Source organism: Penicillium riverlandense (genome assembly GCF_028828495.1).
Source record: "Penicillium riverlandense strain IBT 135883 chromosome Unknown utg000007l_segment0_segment0, whole genome shotgun sequence".
NCBI classification, from domain to species: Eukaryota; Fungi; Ascomycota; class Eurotiomycetes; order Eurotiales; family Aspergillaceae; genus Penicillium; species Penicillium riverlandense.
In genome coordinates, this window is record NW_026643198.1 from 1461837 (window position 1) to 1481447 (window position 19611).

The 19611-nt window shown below is 50.5% G+C and overlaps 7 protein-coding genes across 7 annotated transcripts; 5 read left to right on the forward strand and 2 right to left on the reverse strand.

Moving 5' to 3' along the window:
- Positions 1-3181: 3181 nt before the first annotated feature.
- On the forward strand, positions 3182-4529 carry N7474_008162 (uncharacterized protein; the record flags this gene model as incomplete). Its single annotated transcript, XM_057199572.1, has 5 exons — positions 3182-3358; positions 3412-3448; positions 3548-3612; positions 3695-4080; positions 4166-4529. Coding segments are annotated over 5 exons (1029 nt in total), but the record flags the coding sequence as incomplete, so codon positions are not given.
- Positions 4530-4816: 287 nt separating this feature from the next.
- On the forward strand, positions 4817-6093 carry N7474_008163 (alpha/beta fold hydrolase; the record flags this gene model as incomplete). The annotated part of the gene is made up of 2 exons (XM_057199573.1): positions 4817-5223; positions 5289-6093. The coding sequence occupies 2 exons, from the start codon at positions 4817-4819 to the stop codon at positions 6091-6093; spliced, it is 1212 nt and encodes a 403-aa protein (XP_057050274.1).
- Positions 6094-9930: 3837 nt separating this feature from the next.
- On the forward strand, positions 9931-10797 carry N7474_008164 (uncharacterized protein; the record flags this gene model as incomplete). The annotated part of the gene is made up of 4 exons (XM_057199574.1): positions 9931-10154; positions 10222-10279; positions 10521-10709; positions 10768-10797. 4 exons carry the CDS (start codon positions 9931-9933, stop codon positions 10795-10797), a joined length of 501 nt encoding a protein of 166 aa, XP_057050275.1.
- A 647-nt stretch (positions 10798-11444) lies between these two features.
- N7474_008165 (uncharacterized protein) lies at positions 11445-13160 on the reverse strand (the record flags this gene model as incomplete). Its single annotated transcript, XM_057199575.1, has 6 exons — positions 11445-12002; positions 12053-12182; positions 12234-12360; positions 12410-12682; positions 12731-13021; positions 13070-13160. The coding sequence occupies 6 exons, from the start codon at positions 13158-13160 to the stop codon at positions 11445-11447; spliced, it is 1470 nt and encodes a 489-aa protein (XP_057050276.1).
- Positions 13161-13341: 181 nt separating this feature from the next.
- On the forward strand, positions 13342-15712 carry N7474_008166 (uncharacterized protein; the record flags this gene model as incomplete). The annotated part of the gene is made up of 6 exons (XM_057199576.1): positions 13342-13406; positions 13456-13588; positions 13649-13771; positions 13825-13934; positions 13984-14633; positions 14685-15712. 6 exons carry the CDS (start codon positions 13342-13344, stop codon positions 15710-15712), a joined length of 2109 nt encoding a protein of 702 aa, XP_057050277.1.
- Positions 15713-15719: 7 nt separating this feature from the next.
- Positions 15720-17688, reverse strand: N7474_008167 (Alkaline phosphatase-like alpha/beta/alpha; the record flags this gene model as incomplete). Its single annotated transcript, XM_057199577.1, has 3 exons — positions 15720-16960; positions 17010-17184; positions 17227-17688. 3 exons carry the CDS (start codon positions 17686-17688, stop codon positions 15720-15722), a joined length of 1878 nt encoding a protein of 625 aa, XP_057050278.1.
- A 639-nt stretch (positions 17689-18327) lies between these two features.
- Positions 18328-19274, forward strand: N7474_008168 (phytanoyl-CoA dioxygenase family protein; the record flags this gene model as incomplete). The annotated part of the gene is made up of 3 exons (XM_057199578.1): positions 18328-18615; positions 18668-19100; positions 19159-19274. 3 exons carry the CDS (start codon positions 18328-18330, stop codon positions 19272-19274), a joined length of 837 nt encoding a protein of 278 aa, XP_057050279.1.
- Positions 19275-19611: the final 337 nt, after the last annotated feature.

Genomic DNA, 19611 nt, shown 5'->3' on the forward strand with positions numbered 1-19611 from the left:
AACACGGTTGGAGGACCATGCAGGATCTGAAGGTCAGAGTCTTGGAGCGGAACTAACACTTTAATTGTCACGGAACTAAGTGCTGGGCAAGTAGTCTGTAACAGTCAGGGTACGCAGGAGAAAGACCTGCATGTACCTGGGCATGATTGGGAGAACACAGTATTAACCTGAAGCACTAATGGTTGAATGGAAGATGAAGGATGAGCGGGCGGGGCCTGGCTAGCGGGTGTCCCACTTGTGGGGTTGGAGTGAAGAGCATGAATCATGTTGGGCATCATGTACACAAGCCTAAATGCCAGTCATCTCCAGTTTCATGTCATATCGACACTAACTATTTGGTCTGTAGCTTTGTGTCAGTCCTAGTCACTGTTGGCAGTACGATCCCTCTATTCAACACAGGAATGTCTCAGAGTTTTGGATAAATTCAAATAGCGGGGGAGTTGCAAGGTCTACCCCCTTATTCGTATTCATTGACCTAGCACCGCCATAGAATACGCGGGGAAGCGAGAGCTAAATGCCATCGCTCTCATGCTTAGATTGGGGGGACCAACTGCCAGCAGTGCATGCTAGATCGATTTTCCCGAATATTATGGGGACCATCGGCTCGTGATAACGCCCATAAATTTGCCAGATTTATGAGGATCCGTCGCTGTAGATGCATTGGCAAATGCATTTGTTCCCTTTGGTGTCTCAAGCACCAACTCAGCCTTGGTACTGGCCAATGCTCTCATGGCTGGAAGCGAGATCCAGCATAATTTGCCCAATGCGACACGGCCGTTCCATCGCAGTAGTCGATGTCTAATTTAGGACACGTGCCGGGAGCGAACCTGAGCTAGTACACGACAAGGATTAGGGAAACAAATCTGAAATTGGTTCATCTCATTTGCAGCGCGACATGTTGCTCCACCAATGTCCATTCGGCTTGATCGGTTGAGTCGACAGGTCTTCTCCTAGCGATGATTCGACTATAATCCACGGGATTTCGGTTGCACACGGTGACTTCTTGCAGACTCCGCATGACTTCGCCGATAATGTTCGTGTTGATTGGTGCGCAGCATAGGCTTGCTCTATCTCGATGGCTTTGGCGACGAGGGCGGATCCGTCGCTGACCACGTAGAGGCACTGGATTGAAGGGACTGTTGGGGGAGTGGAAGGGCTCGGTACCGGATGGAAGATTATCTGCATTTATTGCCATGAGCAGCAGCGGTATTCAAAAACCGACTCGAAAATCTCGAAGATGAAATGGAGTTTCCGTTGGTGCAAGGGCTTCTTTGCCATGGTGCACAATTTCCCCGAATGCCTCTCTGTACTCATTGTAGATGGTTCCATTATGGCGTAGACATGGTGGCCCTGCAACTTGTTGATGCAAATACAGAGGGTACAACTGATCAGGGGGACTTGGATATCCATCGTGCCCGCTGGATCTGCGTCTGGATGGCGCTTGAAACCCTTGACTGACATGCAACGGCCTGTCAATGAGATGGCTGTAGCTTGGTGCACATGTTTCCAGAAGGGACCACATCCAATATCTCTGCGTGGCGCTTCATAAAATAAGCCAGTGGCTTACGCGGCATGCCGCAGGCTCAAATCGACAGATCTGCAGCACCACGCCTTTCCCGAACGCCGTTCCCGAAAATCACATCCGCAACCCCCGTGATGGAGGAGCCTGCCTTGAAGAAATAGTAGTCAAAGCCCCGCCACTCGTCAGGATCGGAAGTTGGCGAGACGGGGGACGATTCAATACCCCGGCTTTCAATGGACGAGCCCAGATGATCGCATTGTCGGCCGGTGGACGAGCAACGATGGCAGGGGAGTTTTTCTTCACCGCACTTGACTCGACGAATCCTATTTCTCTTAGCACAGTGCGTACGCTCTTTTCGCCGTTGACGGGCGACGCTTCACTTCTCTCTGGCGGGGGCATGTAGATGCCGGAACAGGGATGGCATCACTTCATGGAAGATGCTTGGCCCTGGCTAAGCATTATCACCGTGTTTACTTATTCACTCTCGGCTTATGTTAAACTATAACTGTGCTACAATGTCATTGTTTTGTTTTTGAGACTACAATCTATGTCTCAGCGGGCTTGGGGCAACCCCGCAATGGCCTCTCTAGCAGCCTCTGCATCACATCAACTAACGCAAACTAACGCCTGTGGTGTGTCTAGGATGTGTGAGTAACCTACTCCGCAGATATTTTACGCGATTGTTCAGGTTCTCACCGGTCGTAGCACCATAACCCTCTACGGGTCTAACGGTCCAGGCCTTCCTTTCTCACAAAATAACAGGGGTTACTAAACATGGTACGTTTAGACTAATTATCTAAGTTACATAGTTCGGCCAGGCATGGTCTAGCCGTCGTCTCTGTGTCTACTTCGTAATCGATACAACTTCAAACCAGAGTCAGACATGGAAGCTTTTTCCGTGGTGGTGTCCAATGAATGACCCGGGTTTTCTCAAGGGAATTTTTGGAGGGGCGTGATCATGGAATAATACAAAAGCAGCGTTTTGTCCACTCGCTCTAAAAAGGAATCACTCACGCCTCTCAGAAAGGAAACACTCGACCGCCCAGCCGGTAATAATAGGAAGGCCGCGATTATTGCCCCTGTGGATTGAGGAGTGAAAAGCTCTTCGTTGACATTTGGGGGCAGAAAGCATATTCCTTCGCCTAATTAACTACCGAACTAACCATTTACAGTATTTCGGAAGTCTCTTAATACGTTGATCACCGGTAAAGATGAAATCTTCTAAAAACAAGTGCCAAGCGCACCAATAGATTCCAAAGTCGAGGTCACGAAATGTCTGCATTATGAGCCATCTCAATGGTCGCTATGTAAATGTGAAAGGACTGATTTTTGGATGATCAATCAGATTGACAGAGAGTTGTTGGTGGAGACCCGAAAACCTAAAGAATCCTAGGCGTGTGTCAGTGGTGCATGTCTGTCCTAATTGGATCTAGCTCAGACAGTCTCGACGACTGACAGCCTCGCTCTGGCGCCAAAGGATCGGGGGTCCTTTAGCGAGTTATTGACAGGAGTTCCAAGCCTTGAGACCGTTGAAGTTAGACGTCTGGCCTACAAATACAAGTGCAAACCTCCACGCACACCAATCCACCCCATCCTCTTCGTCTGGGCAACTGCGGCTATCATGTGTGTTTTTAATTCCTAACTTGCTTTCCTCTCGGCATGGCTTCTGGACCGCCTGCGGGCATGGATCTCTCCGAGAGCCTCGGCCCTCAAATTATAGGCGCTGATATGGCGCTACTCGCCCTGGCGACGATTGCCGTTATTGTGCGGTATATCTCCAGATCCATGTCGAAAGCGAAATTTTGGTGGGATGACTGGGTCCTGGCGGTGGCATTGGTAATGATTGAGTCTTGCGAGAAACCACACCCTTAAGCTAAATTCTAACTTAGGTTTTTGCGATTGGCAATGGGATCATGAGTGTAATTGGTAAGGCCACTAGTCAATTTATCTCATCATTTATGATATGATGTGGACGACCCGGCAACAGCAAAGATGAAAGGAGATTGAAGCTGACACCTGCGGTAGCTGTCAAAAACGGTGTCGGCAAACATGTCTGGGCGCCCGGTGTGAACATTGCCACTGTCACCAAGGTGAGTGATCGACGCCCAAAATGAGTACTGAAGCAGCAATCAGACATAACGGGTGGCTAATACGTGATAACTCCCTTCATAGCTCCTCTGGCTCTACGAGTTTTTCTATGGCAGCGTCGTCCCAGCCGTCAAAATGTCGGTTATCCTTCTCTACCATCGCATCTTCCCCGTCACCTGGTTCCGGCGGGTGCTCTATGGACTATCGTTCCTAGTGCTTGGCTGGTGGATCGGGATTGTCGTCACCGCGGGGTTTCAGTGCCAGCCTTACGACTATTTCTGGAAGCAATATACAGACCCCACTGCCGAGGGGAGTTGCGTCGACATCTACGCCTTCTTCATTTCTAATGCGGCGCTGAGTGTGCTCACGGACTTCCTTATCTTGATCTGTCCCATATCAATGGTGCTGCGGCTTCAAATGCCCATGAATCGAAAACTGACTGTGCTTGGAATCTTTCTTTTGGCTGGCTTGTAAGCGCGCTCTTCTTTGACCTACTTTCTTCGCCTTGAGCTTTTTCTAGATTGCTGACGACTCTCTTCTTCGATTGATATTTAGTGCTTGCGTGGCGGGTGTGATCCGAATCTACTTCCTGACCCAGATGTACGCAAATGACGACCTAACCTGGAACCAATCCAACAGCTTCATCTGGTCCAGTGTCGAACCCTGCATCGGGATTACATGTGCCTGTCTCCCCACACTACGGCCCCTGGTACGCCGAATATTCCCGAACTGGCTTGAAAGCGACAGGCAGGGGGGTTCCACGGGCCAATCTTACAAAAGCAGCACGTCCTATCATTATTCTGACAGGGCCTTCCGGCCCCCAGATGAGGATGAGATTGTTCTTACGAACACGTTCGGGAAGGGTTCTCATATGGCCCCAAGCGACCACACTACGATCTCGGTTGAACGAGATGTCGGGTGGTCTGAAGTTTCGATGGCCCCTCCAGACTCAGCACGCAGTCAATATCCCAGACAGCATTCATAGGGTCCGTCTTGTATGTATATAATCTCGGGAAGTAAATAAACAAATATCAACGAAAATCACGACCCATGTTCGTTATCTTATCAGGCACATGGCGTCAGCGATTGGCCTCGGCTCCACGGCCAACCCCAGTTAATTCACTGGTTGGCCACCTCAGGGGATTTCTCTCTTTCTTTCACACACTCTCGTCTGACGAACTGCATAATCGTTATCATAGAGGAACCATGGCCCTGTACCGCCAAACCGTGGATTTCCTGTCCGATTCCCTGGCCAACCCACGGTCCCAGCTTCCCCTGCTGGCCGTGACGGGCGCCTCCTTCACCCTCGGCCTGCTAATTCGGTCACTCTTTTCGCCAACAGACCCCCGCGCGTCGATTCTTCTCTCACCGCGCGCATCTCTCCTTCCATCACTATCCGACGCGGAGAGCCGCAAACTCCCTCTCCCGAACGATGTACTGCCTGGGGCGCGCGACGTCGTGAGCCCGTACGGCTCGATCAGAGTGTATGAATGGGGTCCCGAGGACGGCCCGAAAGTCTTGCTGGTGCATGGTATTACCACGCCTTGTATCGCCCTTGGCGGCTTAGCCCATGCGCTGGTGGACCGAGGCTGCCGGGTGATGCTCTTCGACCTGTAAGCGGACAATTACCCTGGAGACGATCGCATCGGAGCCAGCTTTGCTGACAGACCCCGTCTAGGTTTGGAAGAGGGTACTCAGATTGCCCGGCTGATCTACCTCAGGACGAACGCCTCTTCTCTACACAAATCCTGCTTGCCCTGACTTCGTCACCACTCGCCTGGACGGGTGTGGAGTCCGGCAAGTTCTGCCTGGTCGGATATTCTCTGGGTGGTGGCATTGCCACAGCCTTCGCGTCGTTCTTCCCACAGCTGCTGTCGACGCTGGTCCTTCTGGCACCCTCTGGACTGGTTCGAGACTCCCAGATTAGTTTCAAGTCACACCTTCTTTACTCGCGTGGTTTGATGCCCGAGTTTCTGCTGAGCTTTATGGTTGCCCGTCGCCTGCGGGCTGGTCCCTTGGTGTCTCCGAAGCCCAAGAGCGAAAAGCTGAATGCTGCGGACGCCCTGACCGAGGAGCTTCCGTCGCAAAGTGCTGCCGCTGTACAGATTCTGTCGCGAGAGTACCCACATATCAATGTGCCTTCGGCGGTAACATGGCAGGTGAATCACCACGCTGGCTTTGTTCACGCATTCATGTCCAGTATGCGGCACGGCCCGATCCTGGCCCAGCGCCAGCGGAATACATGGACGCGTCTTGGGAATTACCTGACCGTGAAAAACAGCTCCACTACAGACGGCCAACCTGCTCACAAGGTCCACATTCTGTGTGGCATCAATGATGCAATCATCATTAAGGATGAACTTGTGCCGGATGCCACGGCTGCCTTGGGTGGAAATGCTGTTTTCAAGTTCTACGAGGCAGGGCATGAGTTCCCCAGCACCAAATATGAGGAGGTGGCGACGTATATTTCGGAGTTGCTGTGATCGGGTGGCTGCATTTTTCATCGACTGTATTTGATACCTAAACACCCCCTGCTGACTTCTATTATACATGATAGACATTTTTACATAGACTCATAATAAACGCATTTCCTTTTTCTTTCCTCGGATTGATCTAGCTTTTTGCTTTCATAATATCATCCACGATATTGAGGTGACTTGACAGCACTGTGAGATGTGCTGATCTCTCTTGCATCCGCGCCCCTGCAAAGTATGGACCTTCTGCGGTAGGCGCTCGCATGAATCGTTCTACAGCGCTGTAGCTGCTTCGTGGTATTTGGCTGACGTTTCCTTGTGTCAGGATGGTGGTGGGGGCTGCGTTGCGACGACTAATACATTTCACATCATTAGCCATGGTTACGAAAATAGCTTTGCTCAGGCTTACCTTGCGGTGGGTGTGGGTACTGGGACAGACATGATTGATGGCTTTGCCTGGTGGTTGATATAAAGCCCCGCTGGTTGAGTTGACAACCCAGGAGGTAGAGAGGTAGGTGGAACAAGTGTCCAAGCTCTTTGATAAGAAGCTAGCCTGGTTTCTGATGAGACGCGCGAAGTAGGGTGAAGAAGTGAGCTTGCGATGGAGGACATGGAGAGAGATATACGATGCTAGGACTGGCAGCACCGAGGCTTTATATGCGCCTGAAACGGCGAGGCTAAGCTCGGAGAAAACATGCAGCTGCACACGCGAGCAGGGGGTCTGGGGCTTTGCATCATGTCCCACATGGGAGAACCGAGACGAAAAGAAAGGAATGAAGGAAGGATCTTCACATAGTACGTCTTTAGCCTACGACGATAGGATCCACTTGCCATGGGTCTTAAAGCCCTCTATGGCGATCCACAGGAACCCCATGGCCTGAAATTCCTTGGGATGGACACTAACCGAAAGCAAGCAGTGACGAAGCACATACCCGGTTCTCCACCAACCCAAAACAGGTATCAGGCTGGCTGTGATTGGCCTTTTCCCCCTGCATGGAGCTGGGACCAGGAGGCAGGTACACGGTGCACAAGGGTCCATGGTGGAGGCCCGCCACGATTGTCCTCTGGGGCCGAGTAAGACATTCCAAAGGGATGTGCCCGGGCACATGGCGGACCACATGTTTCAGGGCGGGATATGCCCCATTCAGCATCTACGCCGAAGCCATTGTAAAGGGATGAAGAGTAAGAATTCGATTTTGCACAAACGCTTGGAGCGCCGCCGAAGGGAGGCATCAAAACAAAGGCATCCGTTGCCCATTGATCAACCTGGACAAGGGGGACGTCATCACTGGACAAATCTAGATTGCCGATCCCCATAAACGGGAAGTGCGCGTTGCATGCCTCGGAGGGCAAGCTCGCGTGGGTTTGACCCAAGGGGGCCAGGGTCGGGCCAACAGGCAGCTTGAAACACCGACCAACGTGGTCGATCGCATGGAGATCCACACGCACTGGCCTTGCGTTCCGATTCTAAACTCGGAAATTAGCCCTAAATGCTTGCGAATAACATTCCTCAAGCCACGCGTGTCCTGTCTGCGCCTCCATGTTTCTCGCTGTTCCTTTCTCGAGGTGGCTGCCCTACCGATCTACAACTACTGCGATTCAGAATAGTGTCAAAGAAGGCAGGACCTGAGCCCAGAGGATCTTGCGAGGTCAAGTCCATACCGACCACGTCCTCTTCTTCCGGGTTGACGAGTCACCCTGCACGGCTGCGTGTTAGTGCCGCTGCCAGGAATGCTATGACCCTCCACCAACAAGGCAGAGGAAGATCGCCTCCTCCCTGTTTCAGACTGACTTGACTGTTATCACTCTCCGGAAGGGGGCACGTGGATTATCCAATCCGGTGTCATGTACGAGACTCATCACAAGAAGGCGGATCTTGCAGCTCCTGGTGTTTCGCCAATGCAAGTGCCTCAAGCCTCAAAAACCAAGGCGTTGTCGATTAGACAGGCCTTATGTAGCTTGAGAACGCCACTGGGTGTCATAGATCTCGTCCGAAGTGAACCTTGGTACTATGGAATTCCCGTTATCGACAAGAAAATTGATTCTCTTCAGCAATTAACAGAGTAGGGAGCCCCAAATTTGCCCTCAAGACGCTCTAGACCCTTTGACATGGCCCGTTCCGTGTCCCTTTCCGAGGTATGTACGCAGCGTGTGCTATGAAGGTGCGGACCCGGACCGGGCCTGCAAAACCCACAAAACGCCATATAGACCCCGGCGTTTCAGAAGATAGAGTTTCTTTTCCCACGCGTGTTGGTCACCGGGGGGGCGCGCGGTCATTCCGACCTCGCTTGTGGGAGCAATGTTTGACTGCGCTAGCGCTGTAGTATGCAAGGCACGCCGTGGTCCGAGCTGCGGAATCCGAGCAACCTTATCTCATGGTGGCTTAGCATGTTGATCCTCATGAGGCTGTGGTCGATCGTTCGTCTCAGGTGCGCTGCCTATTAATTGCAATGTCTACATGACGTTTCAGACCGTTAGCTCTTGCCCTAACCCGCCCCGCAATGATCTACGACTAGTTGAACCGGATGGTCGCCTCATTTTGAACCGAGACAATCGACCCGACAGACATGAGACAGAAAATGATTAGGTATTCTCTTATGTTCCTTGAGCTTTTCCCCAACAAACACTAGCTCCAAATCAGTTTTGTGAACCTGTCAAGGGGGATTCGAAGAGCTCAAGGACGAGAACAAAAAGGGCAGTGATCGCCCAGCAGATCGTCACGCCTGCTGGACTCCTCAGTCTGAAACGCAGTTGTGCGAGTCTTCCAAATGCCGTGCAGGTCTAGCGTCGACATCCGTTGCCGCCACGACCGTTCTCGTCACTACATCCTGTGCAGCCCTGCCACGAAAATAACTGGCAAGGGGAAAACCCACCCGTTGGAACTTTCAGGCCCTCCGCGATGCGCCACATTAAATACCAGCCACATAACAAATAATGCAGTCAAACGGTCGTTTCGGACTGAGCTCTTCCAATGGACATACTCTAGCTGCCCCCGGATACAGTAAGCTCCGACCTTGTTGCACACTATGATCCGGCTGTCCAAAGCCCCCTTCCAAAGTCTAGGATGAAAAGATGAGATAGCCATCCCAAACCCCCTGGCCTGTGGACAGGAGATACAGAGATGAGGATCGTAATATCCTTGTTCTTGGCCCGACGGAGTTCCCGTCAACACGGACCTTCCAGATCAAAACTTGTTTGCTAAGCAAATCAAGGGATGGAGCCAGGTGCGCCAAGCAAAGCCGTGCCTGTTTTCGGTTGCTACTATTTTTACCTCTTTCATTTATGCGTCCAGCCGCGGTAGTAGAGGTTTGGGTATTTGATCTATTGCTCCTTATAGATTCAGTTCTCTCATACTATTGTCTCAAAGAGGCGCTCCATCTTACGAATATAGCAGTTTCTGTAGCTCTTAGCTTTATTGTGACTACGCCCATTCAAAAATATGTTTTGATCGATTCGAGGATTCCCGGCTGTGTCCTTGCATCGCGAAATGTATATTTTGGCGGGCCGCCAACTGGATATACTGTGCGAGATTCTTCAATTCACCAGATCAGTGGTTCTACATTTCAAACCTACTTAGCGATGTCGGGATTCGGTCGCTCCGTTTCCGCCGGGGTTCGGGGTACCCGACGTGCGAAATGATTGCGAGATAACGAAAATAATTCTGTGTGTTTGAAAGAATGCAGTGCCAAACAACTTTGGCCCCGAATCCCGTCGGCCCAAGCGCGCTTGAAATGTATAACACTCGCGCGACGGCACTACCAGCTGGACATCAGCTCAACGCTGGCAGCCTAAGGATCAGGAGCCGGTAAACGACGCACCTACGCATACATCGGCACCCAGACCAAGATGAAACTCATTGTGGCTGGAGCTACTGGTCTGGTGGGCGCAGAGGTCATCCGTCAGAGTCTGCAGATCAGTGAGATAAGCTTAGTTATCGCACTTTCCAGGAAACCCGTCCAGGTCGAAGACGACATCTATTCATCTAAGCTGAAGAGCGTTGTGATTAGTGACTATGAGGAGTATCCAGACCATGTAAAAGCCGAATTTGCTGGGGCTGACGCGTGCATATGGTGTGTATCAGTCGTCTTTCTTATTGGAGAAATATTTTGCTAATGTCGGTCTTGGATGAGGTCTCAGGACTGTCGCAGTAACACCTTTCAGAGCTGGAAGCTTTGACTTTACGGAGGTTAAACGCGTATGTCAAGATTGTACTCTGGCAGGATTCAAGGCCATGTACGAAGCTGGACCGGCCCGACCCTTTCGTTTTCTTTACTTTAGCGCCGAGGGGACACCCCGAGATCCGACGCAAAGACCGGCGTTTAAAGGGGAATATCAAGTCATGCGTGTGAGGTCCCCCTCCGTTGTAGTGAAGGATTATACTTTTATTATCAGAGAGTTATCAGATGTTTTCATGGCCGCGCTAACGTTGTCCCTAGTGCGAAACGGAGCTCATGGTTCTCGACTTTCCTGCGCAATATGAGGGGGTTGAGGTTTGCATTGCTCAGCCCGGGGTAGTGACAAATTCAATAACGTGGTCGAGGGCTGCTCTGAGCGCCCTGTGTCGTGTTATCAATGTCTTCGGGCGAGTCGTCCCGACTGTAGACCGAGAAGAGCTCTCGAAAGCAGTACTGAATCAGGTGTTGCAAGGGTTCGACCGGGAAAGACTTTCTAATGATAACCTAGTCAGACTGGGACAAGCCGTCTTATGAGTGAATGAGACCCCCACGCGTGCTTGTTGGTATGAGTAGAAGGGAAATTTATCTTTCTCTGCACCAGTTGCCTCTATTTTTACTTCTTCATATTTCTTCTTCCTTGTGAGACTAAATATCAAGCAGATGTTGCAACTGATACTCTTAATGGGTTTGCCTCTCCGTCTTATAGATCATGCTTTGAGAGCTGCGTAAACAGACAAGATTGTCATGCGTTAGATTACACGGGACAGCGATGCTGGTTGAAGAATCAAGGAGTTGATCCTCCTCCCAAAAAGATGGCGTCTGTAACGTACGATATCAGTGTTATCTTTCTTGCATGAAGACCGGCCAGAAACTTTCTCGGTTAGGGACAGCTGAATACAATATCAAATCATACCTCAAGCCTCCTCGCGCACGGTTGATATATTAAAATATCTTTGCAAACACAATTGATTAGTGATTTCACCAAATACGCCAAGGTCAATTTGATCAAGCAAGACCTACACACCTTGCATAAGCCGCATGTGCAGAGATTTTGAAGGAAGGTATTTGGCCTTCCTATTAGGACATCGGATCTTAGCTAATGGAATTTATAGACGAAACAGCGAACATATTTGATAAAAGTTTGAAAAATTGTTGACCGTGCAATAATATTTACATCAAAGTGCCTCAAATACCTTTGGCAAGTGATCCGTGGCCGGCTTCATAGACAGCAATATTGGTCAAGCTAGTGGTAGTCGACGACCCTGAATCAGCGGGCCCCCTTGGTGTATATAATTCATCCTTTTCAATACCCTCCAAAGTCTGCCCTTTGGCCTCGGGAATCATCAATGTCACTAAGGCAGTCAGGAGCATCGTTCCAGAGAACAAGCCCAAGACCCCCTGCAAGCTGATTGCATCTTCCACTGTTCCAAATGCAAATGCAGTGAGAATTGCACCGCATTTTCCCGCTGCGGCCGAGATACCATGCGCAGTACCACGAACGCGTGTTGGGAAGACTTCAGCAGGGATTAGAAAAGTTGTGCAGTTAGGTCCCACGGTTAGCATGAACTGGGAGATCGCAAAGATGACCATCAGGCCTGCGGTAGAGGTGTGTGCACTGGGAGAGCTAACCCCGGCCCAGATGGCGTAGAGAATACAGACTGCGATGCAACTATACAGCTGCTGGCGAGTACGTCCAATACGATCTGGGAGGAAGATTCCGACATAATAACCAGGCAAGAATCCCTGTATGGATAGTTAGAAGTGAAAGAAAGTAAAGCCAGATACGTGCTTACTGCAGCCTGAACGATGATGTTGCCGACAGCTGTTTTGTATAGTGTCTCCCAAGGCGTTGCTCCTTCAGCATAATTGATTCTTGCTAGGATGATGCTTTGGTTAAGATTAATTCCGTAGTATGCAATGTCACTGAAGATGTCAGTCAAAGGTCGCGATTATGGTAATTGATTCGGTGCGTACAAGAGAAACCAGGAAGCAGCAGTCGCAAAAAGCACCTTGGCATGTCTCCATTCCCCGAAGTATTCGCGAAAGTCTGCCCACTGCTCCTTCCAGCCACGACTCTGGCCAGCAGGGCTATTGCAAACATCTGTATTGTTGTTAATATTCGTCGGCTGAAATTTTAGAAGGTGGCTGACATTGCTTATAGGGCTCTGTTTCCGAGATTGTCAATCGCGCATAAAGAGTGAGCGCAGCTGGCACAATTCCTATGCCTAGCAGCAACCGCCAGACCCATTCCAGGTTGCTCTGGTCAGATGCTATTGCTCCTTGGAAGGCCTTGAGAAGGATCAAGAAGACAATGCTGGCTGCGATATTGCCGAGGCCGATGTTTGAGAAGACCATCAAGATCTGCACAGCACGAGAGGCGAATGGGGATTTTTCTGCAGACAGAGAAGAAGATAGTGGGTAGTCTGAAACACATTAATCTACGATCAATAATCATGTAGAGGATTTCTGACCTGCACCAATCCCAATTCCAGTCACCATGCGGAAGACAGCAACCCATGTTGTGACGGCAGAGGCAGACATGTTCTTCCATGGGAGAAGAACCACCAATAACGTTCCGAACATCGTCAATATTAGCTCCTTGCCGTAGATAGTGTGGCGACCAAAAAGATCACTCAGGAAACCGAATAGAAGCTGGCCAACAACCATGCCCAAGCTCAAGCTTCCTTTGATCACATCGCTTTGGACGGCCGGCACTTGGCCTTGAGTGTCTTCGAAGTAGAGGTAGCCCAAGATCGGCACCACTGCAATGTCTCAGTAATGCACTGTTCATAAACCAGAATACCACTTACCGAGGCCAATAGTCAGATTGAGATAGCCGTCTGCGAAGAATCCAACGCCTGCGGTGACGAGAAACCGCAACTTAGCTCCTAAGGAGGTCATATTGGGGTGAAAATTCCAGGGTATAAAGGCAATTGATCTGAGATTTCCCTGCTCTCCATGCTGAATATCGTCCCAAAGTCACACACAGCACATTGATGTTATATACTTCTTGAAGATGCTGAAACTGACTTCCCGCGCTGGTCAATTAGCCCTGGAACCGGCATCAAGACCGCCCGATTGAATGTGCATGAGCGCCATGATAAAACCTCGAGATGCAATGAGCGCCGTTGATGCTGCCACGGGGATGTGAGTGGAGAAACCGCCACACTACTCCTCTCCACTGACATCCTTCCAGCCCCACCACGTGCGTCGGTCGCTCTCCGCGCTCCAGGAACGATCGCCATTTTATCACCGGCACGAAGACCGCGAGGCACTTCTTGCTTCCTGCAACATCGAGACAACAGCTCGTACGAATTATTGGAATCGTGGTTGGTTTAGCCGGTTTGAACAATTAAAGACGGGGCACAAGGGCTGTTTCTGAAGCACAGACAATGGATGTGCCGCTGCGATCCCCGACCGGAGTGAATGCCCTGCGCGAATCCTTTGGCGACCGGAAACCGCCCGACATAACGCGCAAGATTACCGCATGTGTGGCTTGTCGCAAGCAGAAGGTCTATCTCGCCTTCTTTCGTTGGTGCCTGAGGCAGTAACTGATCTATACCAGGTCAAATGCCACATGCGCGATGGGGAATCTCCCTGCTCGCGATGCAAGAAGCGAGGTCTTCCTTGTACTGTTAACAGAAGTCTTCAGACTTTACTGGAGGAGGATGCAACGTAAGTGTTCTGGCTATCCTCAGAGTGGCATACTCATCGATCTATGTAGATGGAAAGGGGCAGTGGTCCAAAAGCTGCGATGGCTGGAAGATGCCATGGGCCAGGTAGCGACGAAAATCGACATGCCTGAATTACAAGTTCGTAGAAGCGAGTCAAGCTCCATCAGTCCGCGAGCTGTGCCTCCAAACCCGGGACCCTCTCATTTGAACCCGATGGCACAATCATGCGCTCGCAACCCTCCGCAAACTACTTGGGAAGTCGTTATGGACCCCAGAGGAGGCCCGGCTTCGATCCCTGCTTCCTGCGTCTCCGAGAGTGGAAGAGTAGCTCAGCCCAATAACATGCCCTTTCCACGACGCCCAGACTTGGTTTCGACGGGGATTCTTACATTGCATCAGGCGCTTTGTCTGTTTGAATCTTACCATCTCCGACTGGATCATTTCCTGTATCGGATTTTGGGAGATCATATCAGCTTGGACTCGGTGCGACTTGCCTCGCCGTTACTGACAGCGGCGGTGTGTACTGTTGGAGCGCTACACTCGCAGTCTTTCGGTCATCTGTTCAACGTGTGTTATGACGAATACAAAAACCTCGTCGCATTACAGACATTCGCCCGGAATGCGAACGAAGAAGATGTACGAGGGTTATGTATTGGAGCATTTTGGCTGCATGAACTCTCATGGGCGTTGATCGGGAATGGTAAGTGCAGCCCTAAATAGCAAAGGAAACACACAGAACTGACTCCTGTAGCCGTGAGACTGGCATCAGACATTAACCTACACAGTGGGATTTATAAAGCACTCAAGGGAGACCGTGAAGGATACCTGCAGGCCCGATTATATTACCTGGTGTATGTGTGCGACCATCACTTTTCAATAGCGTACGGACGACCGCCGATGTCCCGAGAAGGCTTTATTATCGACTCCGCTAGTCGTCTTCTTGAGACAGAAAATGCAACTGAAGATGACGCAAGACTGATCAGTCAAGTCAAAGAATGGTCTCTCTTGGGACAAGTATTCGATACTTTTGGTGTCGATGTTGATACCCCGGTTCCTCCCCAAACGCTACCCCAGCTCCGTCGATCCTCGATCGCCTTGGACACATGGTTTGCCGATTGGAATGAAACATTTCGAACCAACCAGAATGTCGGGAATTATCCTCAGAAAGGTGTTGGCTTTCATTTTCACTTCGCAAAGCTCTACCTCTGCTCCCATGCATTCCGGGGAGCACCCACAAAGGAAAATACTGCACAACATCTGGGGCCTGAATTGGAGGAAATCGCCAATGCTGGAGTCTTATCCGCTATGTCCATCCTCCGGGTCATCGTGTCTGACACTGAGTTCCAGTCTTTCTTGAACGGGCTTCCACTATACTTCGACACGATGATCGCCTTTGCCGTCGTGTTTCTGCTCAAAGTGGCGACGAGGTATGCGTCGGCCATACGAATTGACACAGCCAAAATCCTATCCCTCGTTACGGAAACAGTGTCTACCCTTCGCGAAATTACTCGCTATATGCACCCACAACATCTACTCGGTGTCATTGCTGAAGGCCTTGGCAGACTTTTGAGCCGGTGTCAAGAAAGCCCCATTCACACGGTCCATGACCAAACCCTTCACGCTACACCTCGGCTTGAGCAACAGGCTTCGTACGACGTAGCATGGATGGAAAATATGGCAAATTTTGATTTTCAAACACAATTTCCGGAGTTGGATGATTGGTGGCTTCATTATAGTACATCGATGGGTCCTCCTACTCGTCCGATGGTGCAACAATAGAACAAGCTCAGGATGCCCAATTGAGCGCAAGGTCGAAAATGTCATAATTTCTCCAGCTCTTCCCTAGTGCGGCTTTGCGATCAGTTATCGGTGTTGACAGGATGACTGGAATGTTTTGCTCGCTCAAGCCACCATGTGACCGCAATGGGTGATCTCTCACCGACGAGAGGTCATGGTCAGACTCTCGGCTGCCAATCACGGTGTTGGATGTAGAAATGACTACAATGTCCCCTTCACGATCCAAGGGCATTTCGTATTCTTTCGCTGCATCCTCGCCGCTGAGGGCGATTTCGACTTCGGGGAATGTCTTGCAGACGGAAAGCATCGCGTCCACCTGGGTTTTGTCCTTCAAATATACGCGTACGAACGAGCCCAGAGCACCATGATGTCGCACAAACGGATCTGTAATGGGACAGATCACTCTGGATGCAGCAGGGCCGAAGTGGGCATTGAGTGCGTCCTCGAGAAACAGCACATTTGGCTCTCCTTCAGTGTCCGATTTCCTGCTCATTCCATGGTCGCCAGTCACCCCGACGACTGGCGCCAGGCTGGCCAATTTTGCCAGGCGATCGTCGATCGATTTCATGAAGTCATCGGCTTCTTTCTCGCCTGGCGCGTGTTTGTGTTGCACGTAATCTGAGAGAGTGAGGTATAAAAAGTCGGACCGCCCTTCCTCGAGCAATTTAATTCCAGCGTCTAGCACAAACAGGGACAAGTCCCCAGAGTATTGGCTGGGAGCGGGGCGTCCAATCCACTTTTCAACATTTTCGATCCCGTTTTCATCCTTTGTGCAGTCTGCTGCTTGCTGCGCAGAGAAACAAATGGCGCCTTTGATACCATGTGCAAGGATCTTTCGCAATTTGTCCTTGGCCGTCACTGCTGCTATTCTCACACCTCGCTTGTGCATTTGCTCGAGCAAGGTCGAGCCTCGGAGCAACGTGTCATCCGTGATCATGGTTTCCTTTCCTGTTTCTCGGTCCAAGAAAAAGTTTCCGGCGATCCCATGAACTGAGGGCGGTACTCCAGTGATAATAGACACGTTGTTTGGATTTGTGAACGAGGGCATGCAGCTTTTGGCGGTAGCCTCAAATCCGTTGTCAACAAATTTCTTGAAGGTTGGTAGGACGCATCTCTGGATTCCAGAATTCAGATAATCCGGATCAAATCCATCGATGCAGATCACAACCGTAGGTCGGGTAGGAATAGAATACTCCTTTGAATGAAGAGTGAACTTGGACCGAGACTCTTCTTTGCATGTTAATATTGCTTTAGGTGTATTGAAAGATATAGCGCTCACCGAGTAGGCAGTCATAAGCAATTTCCTTATACGCTTCCAAAGGAGGAACAACAATGTTTGGAACCTTCGCTTGATCATCCCAGCGTCTCACTGCAAGCTTTGCCTCGAGCAATGGATCCTTCTGCGCCTTCTGGACTTCTTCAGCTGTAAAACCCCCCACCCTGTCGAGCATCAGCTGGTATACTTTTTTATAGATGCAGAATGTTCAGGGACATACCTGGAACTTGAGTGTTCTTTTACTCGTCTCACTCAGTCCATCATAATAGCTCTGGTCTGTTGCAACCAGATACCTCTTGGCCATGACATGCGCCCCAACGAGTAGGCAGACCTTCTCGCTGAACCCGATCTGGCGAAGATACGACTCTCCGAGAATCTCATGACTTTTTTGGCCAATATACTGTCCATCCGGTGCGATCATCTTGCCCATTTTTTCTGCGGCTGGAATGAATCGGCCGACATCATGGAGAAGAGCGGCGAGGATGACTTCTGGATCCGAGCCATACTCTGAGGATTGACTCGCCAGATGAGCACATTGCAGCGAGTGCTCTAGTTGGGTAACTTTCTCGCCGAGATAGTCACCTTGTCCTTGGGCAGCCAAAAAGGCGAAAAGCGAGGTGATTGTCGCCTGCGTGTGCTCCTTCACAGATGCCAGATGTTCAGTAGTCAGCGGTATGGCCATTTTGAGATTCATTTTAAGGTTGCTCTGCAGTTTTGCGATGTGCTCGGATGCTTTGTTTCTTGGGCGCTTTCGACTTACTTATCTGTGTTTGTGCCCACATGTTCTCTCGGAGAAAACCAACAAAAAACCCACAAAACTAGCATCAGGCAAGATATCGGAGGCGCAAGGCAAGAAGCCCGTCTGCATTGATCTCCAATCAGAGTCGGCTCATGTGGACTGTGCGTCTTCGGCGGTCTGATTTGTTACCCCCACCTCGTCCGTGCATTCCGTATGTCGGTGCGAAGTGCGTTGGTCCGTGCCGTGACCTCTATTTGTGGAGACGTGGCAGGTCGCATTAATCAATTGCATTCTGTCCCCTTCATCTCTTGGCATCGGCAAGAACACCAGTTCAACGCTCGGCCGTGAGGCCGTGCGGGATCCAAGGTCTTGGCTATCGAGGGGGGTCGCAAGGCGGATTGGTGGGGCTTCATAAGGAGGAACGGCACACTTGGTGACCGCAGATTGCAGTTCGATTCATTGGAGTGCCGGGGCAAATAACCGGATCTGCCTGCACCCTAGAAACATATAAATCGGGCCAATGGCCTTCTCGACGGCTATCGAGCATTGCAATTTTACTCTTAGTATTCCCGCGACCTGAAAATGGTTTCTCTCACTCCGGAGCAAATTGCCTCTTATCACGAGAACGGCTACCTACTGCTTCGGGTTCACGAACATCGCCTTGTTGAACCAGCAGCTCTGAAACAATGGGCGGAAGAAGTCAAATCCTGGCCTCAAGAGAAAGGGAAGTGGATGCCGTACGATGAAATCAACATCAACGGCGAACGTCAGCTCATGCGAACGGAGAAATTCATCGACTACCACCCGCAATTCAAGGCACTCGTCTGCGGAGAACAGCTCGCGGCGATTCTCAAGGCAGTATCTGGTGATGTGAGCAATCTCATCCTTCCTAATCCATGCGTGAAGATTGACAACGGCGAAGGATATGCTTCTTTTCAAAGATAAAATCAACTACAAGCAGCCGAATGGTAACGGATTCAAGGCGCATCTGGATGCTCCTGCTTATGACCATATTGGTCGGATTGAGCATGTTACTGCCAATGTGGCTATTGATCCCGCCACTCCGGAGAATGGGTGTCTGCAAGTGGTACCAGGATCTCACCGCATGCAGGTGGAATTTGAGACTGGAGGTCGTATTAAACCAGAGTGGGAGAATGCACACGAATGGACCTCGATCCCGCTGGAGGCCGGCGATATGTTGATTTTTGGATCGCATCTTGCTCATCGCTCAGCTGAAAACAAGACGGAAAAGAGTCGCTCCAGTCTCTATGCGACATTTCACGGGAAAAAGGATGGCCTGGATTTGAGGGAAAGGTACTACAAGCACCGCATGGAATTTTTCCCTCCAGAATATGGTGAGTCGTCTTTCCTTGTCTTTTATGGTACTGATATAGCTGATAATATCCGCGACAGCTCGTGAAGAGGGGAAGGACTACTCACAGGGCTATAAGACCTACGGCTTTGCCGCTCCCTTTACAAACATTGAGGGTACGACCTCTGCAGCCCCTGCTGTGGCGAGTCAGTCATGAGTCTCGAATTCCTATCAGCTTCATTTTAGCCTCCATCAACCCCCTATGTGCGCGCTTCAGTGGGGCAAAATAGGCTACAGCAAAAGGCTGTAGTAGATGCGACGAATTCGGAGGCATGCATCGATCAAAACAGGGAGTCAAACGACTACAGTGGCCACTAAGAACACTAGTAATAGGAATGAATTTCTTTTCTATCCATCGAAGCCCAATTTCGTCCGTAATCCAGCTATTTCTCTTCTTCAGGAGTCAATTATGACTTTTTCGCCGGTATTAGAGATTAAGGAGTAGCCGCGGAGGCGATCTTATAGGGTTGAGCGTGGTACTGGGAATTGACATG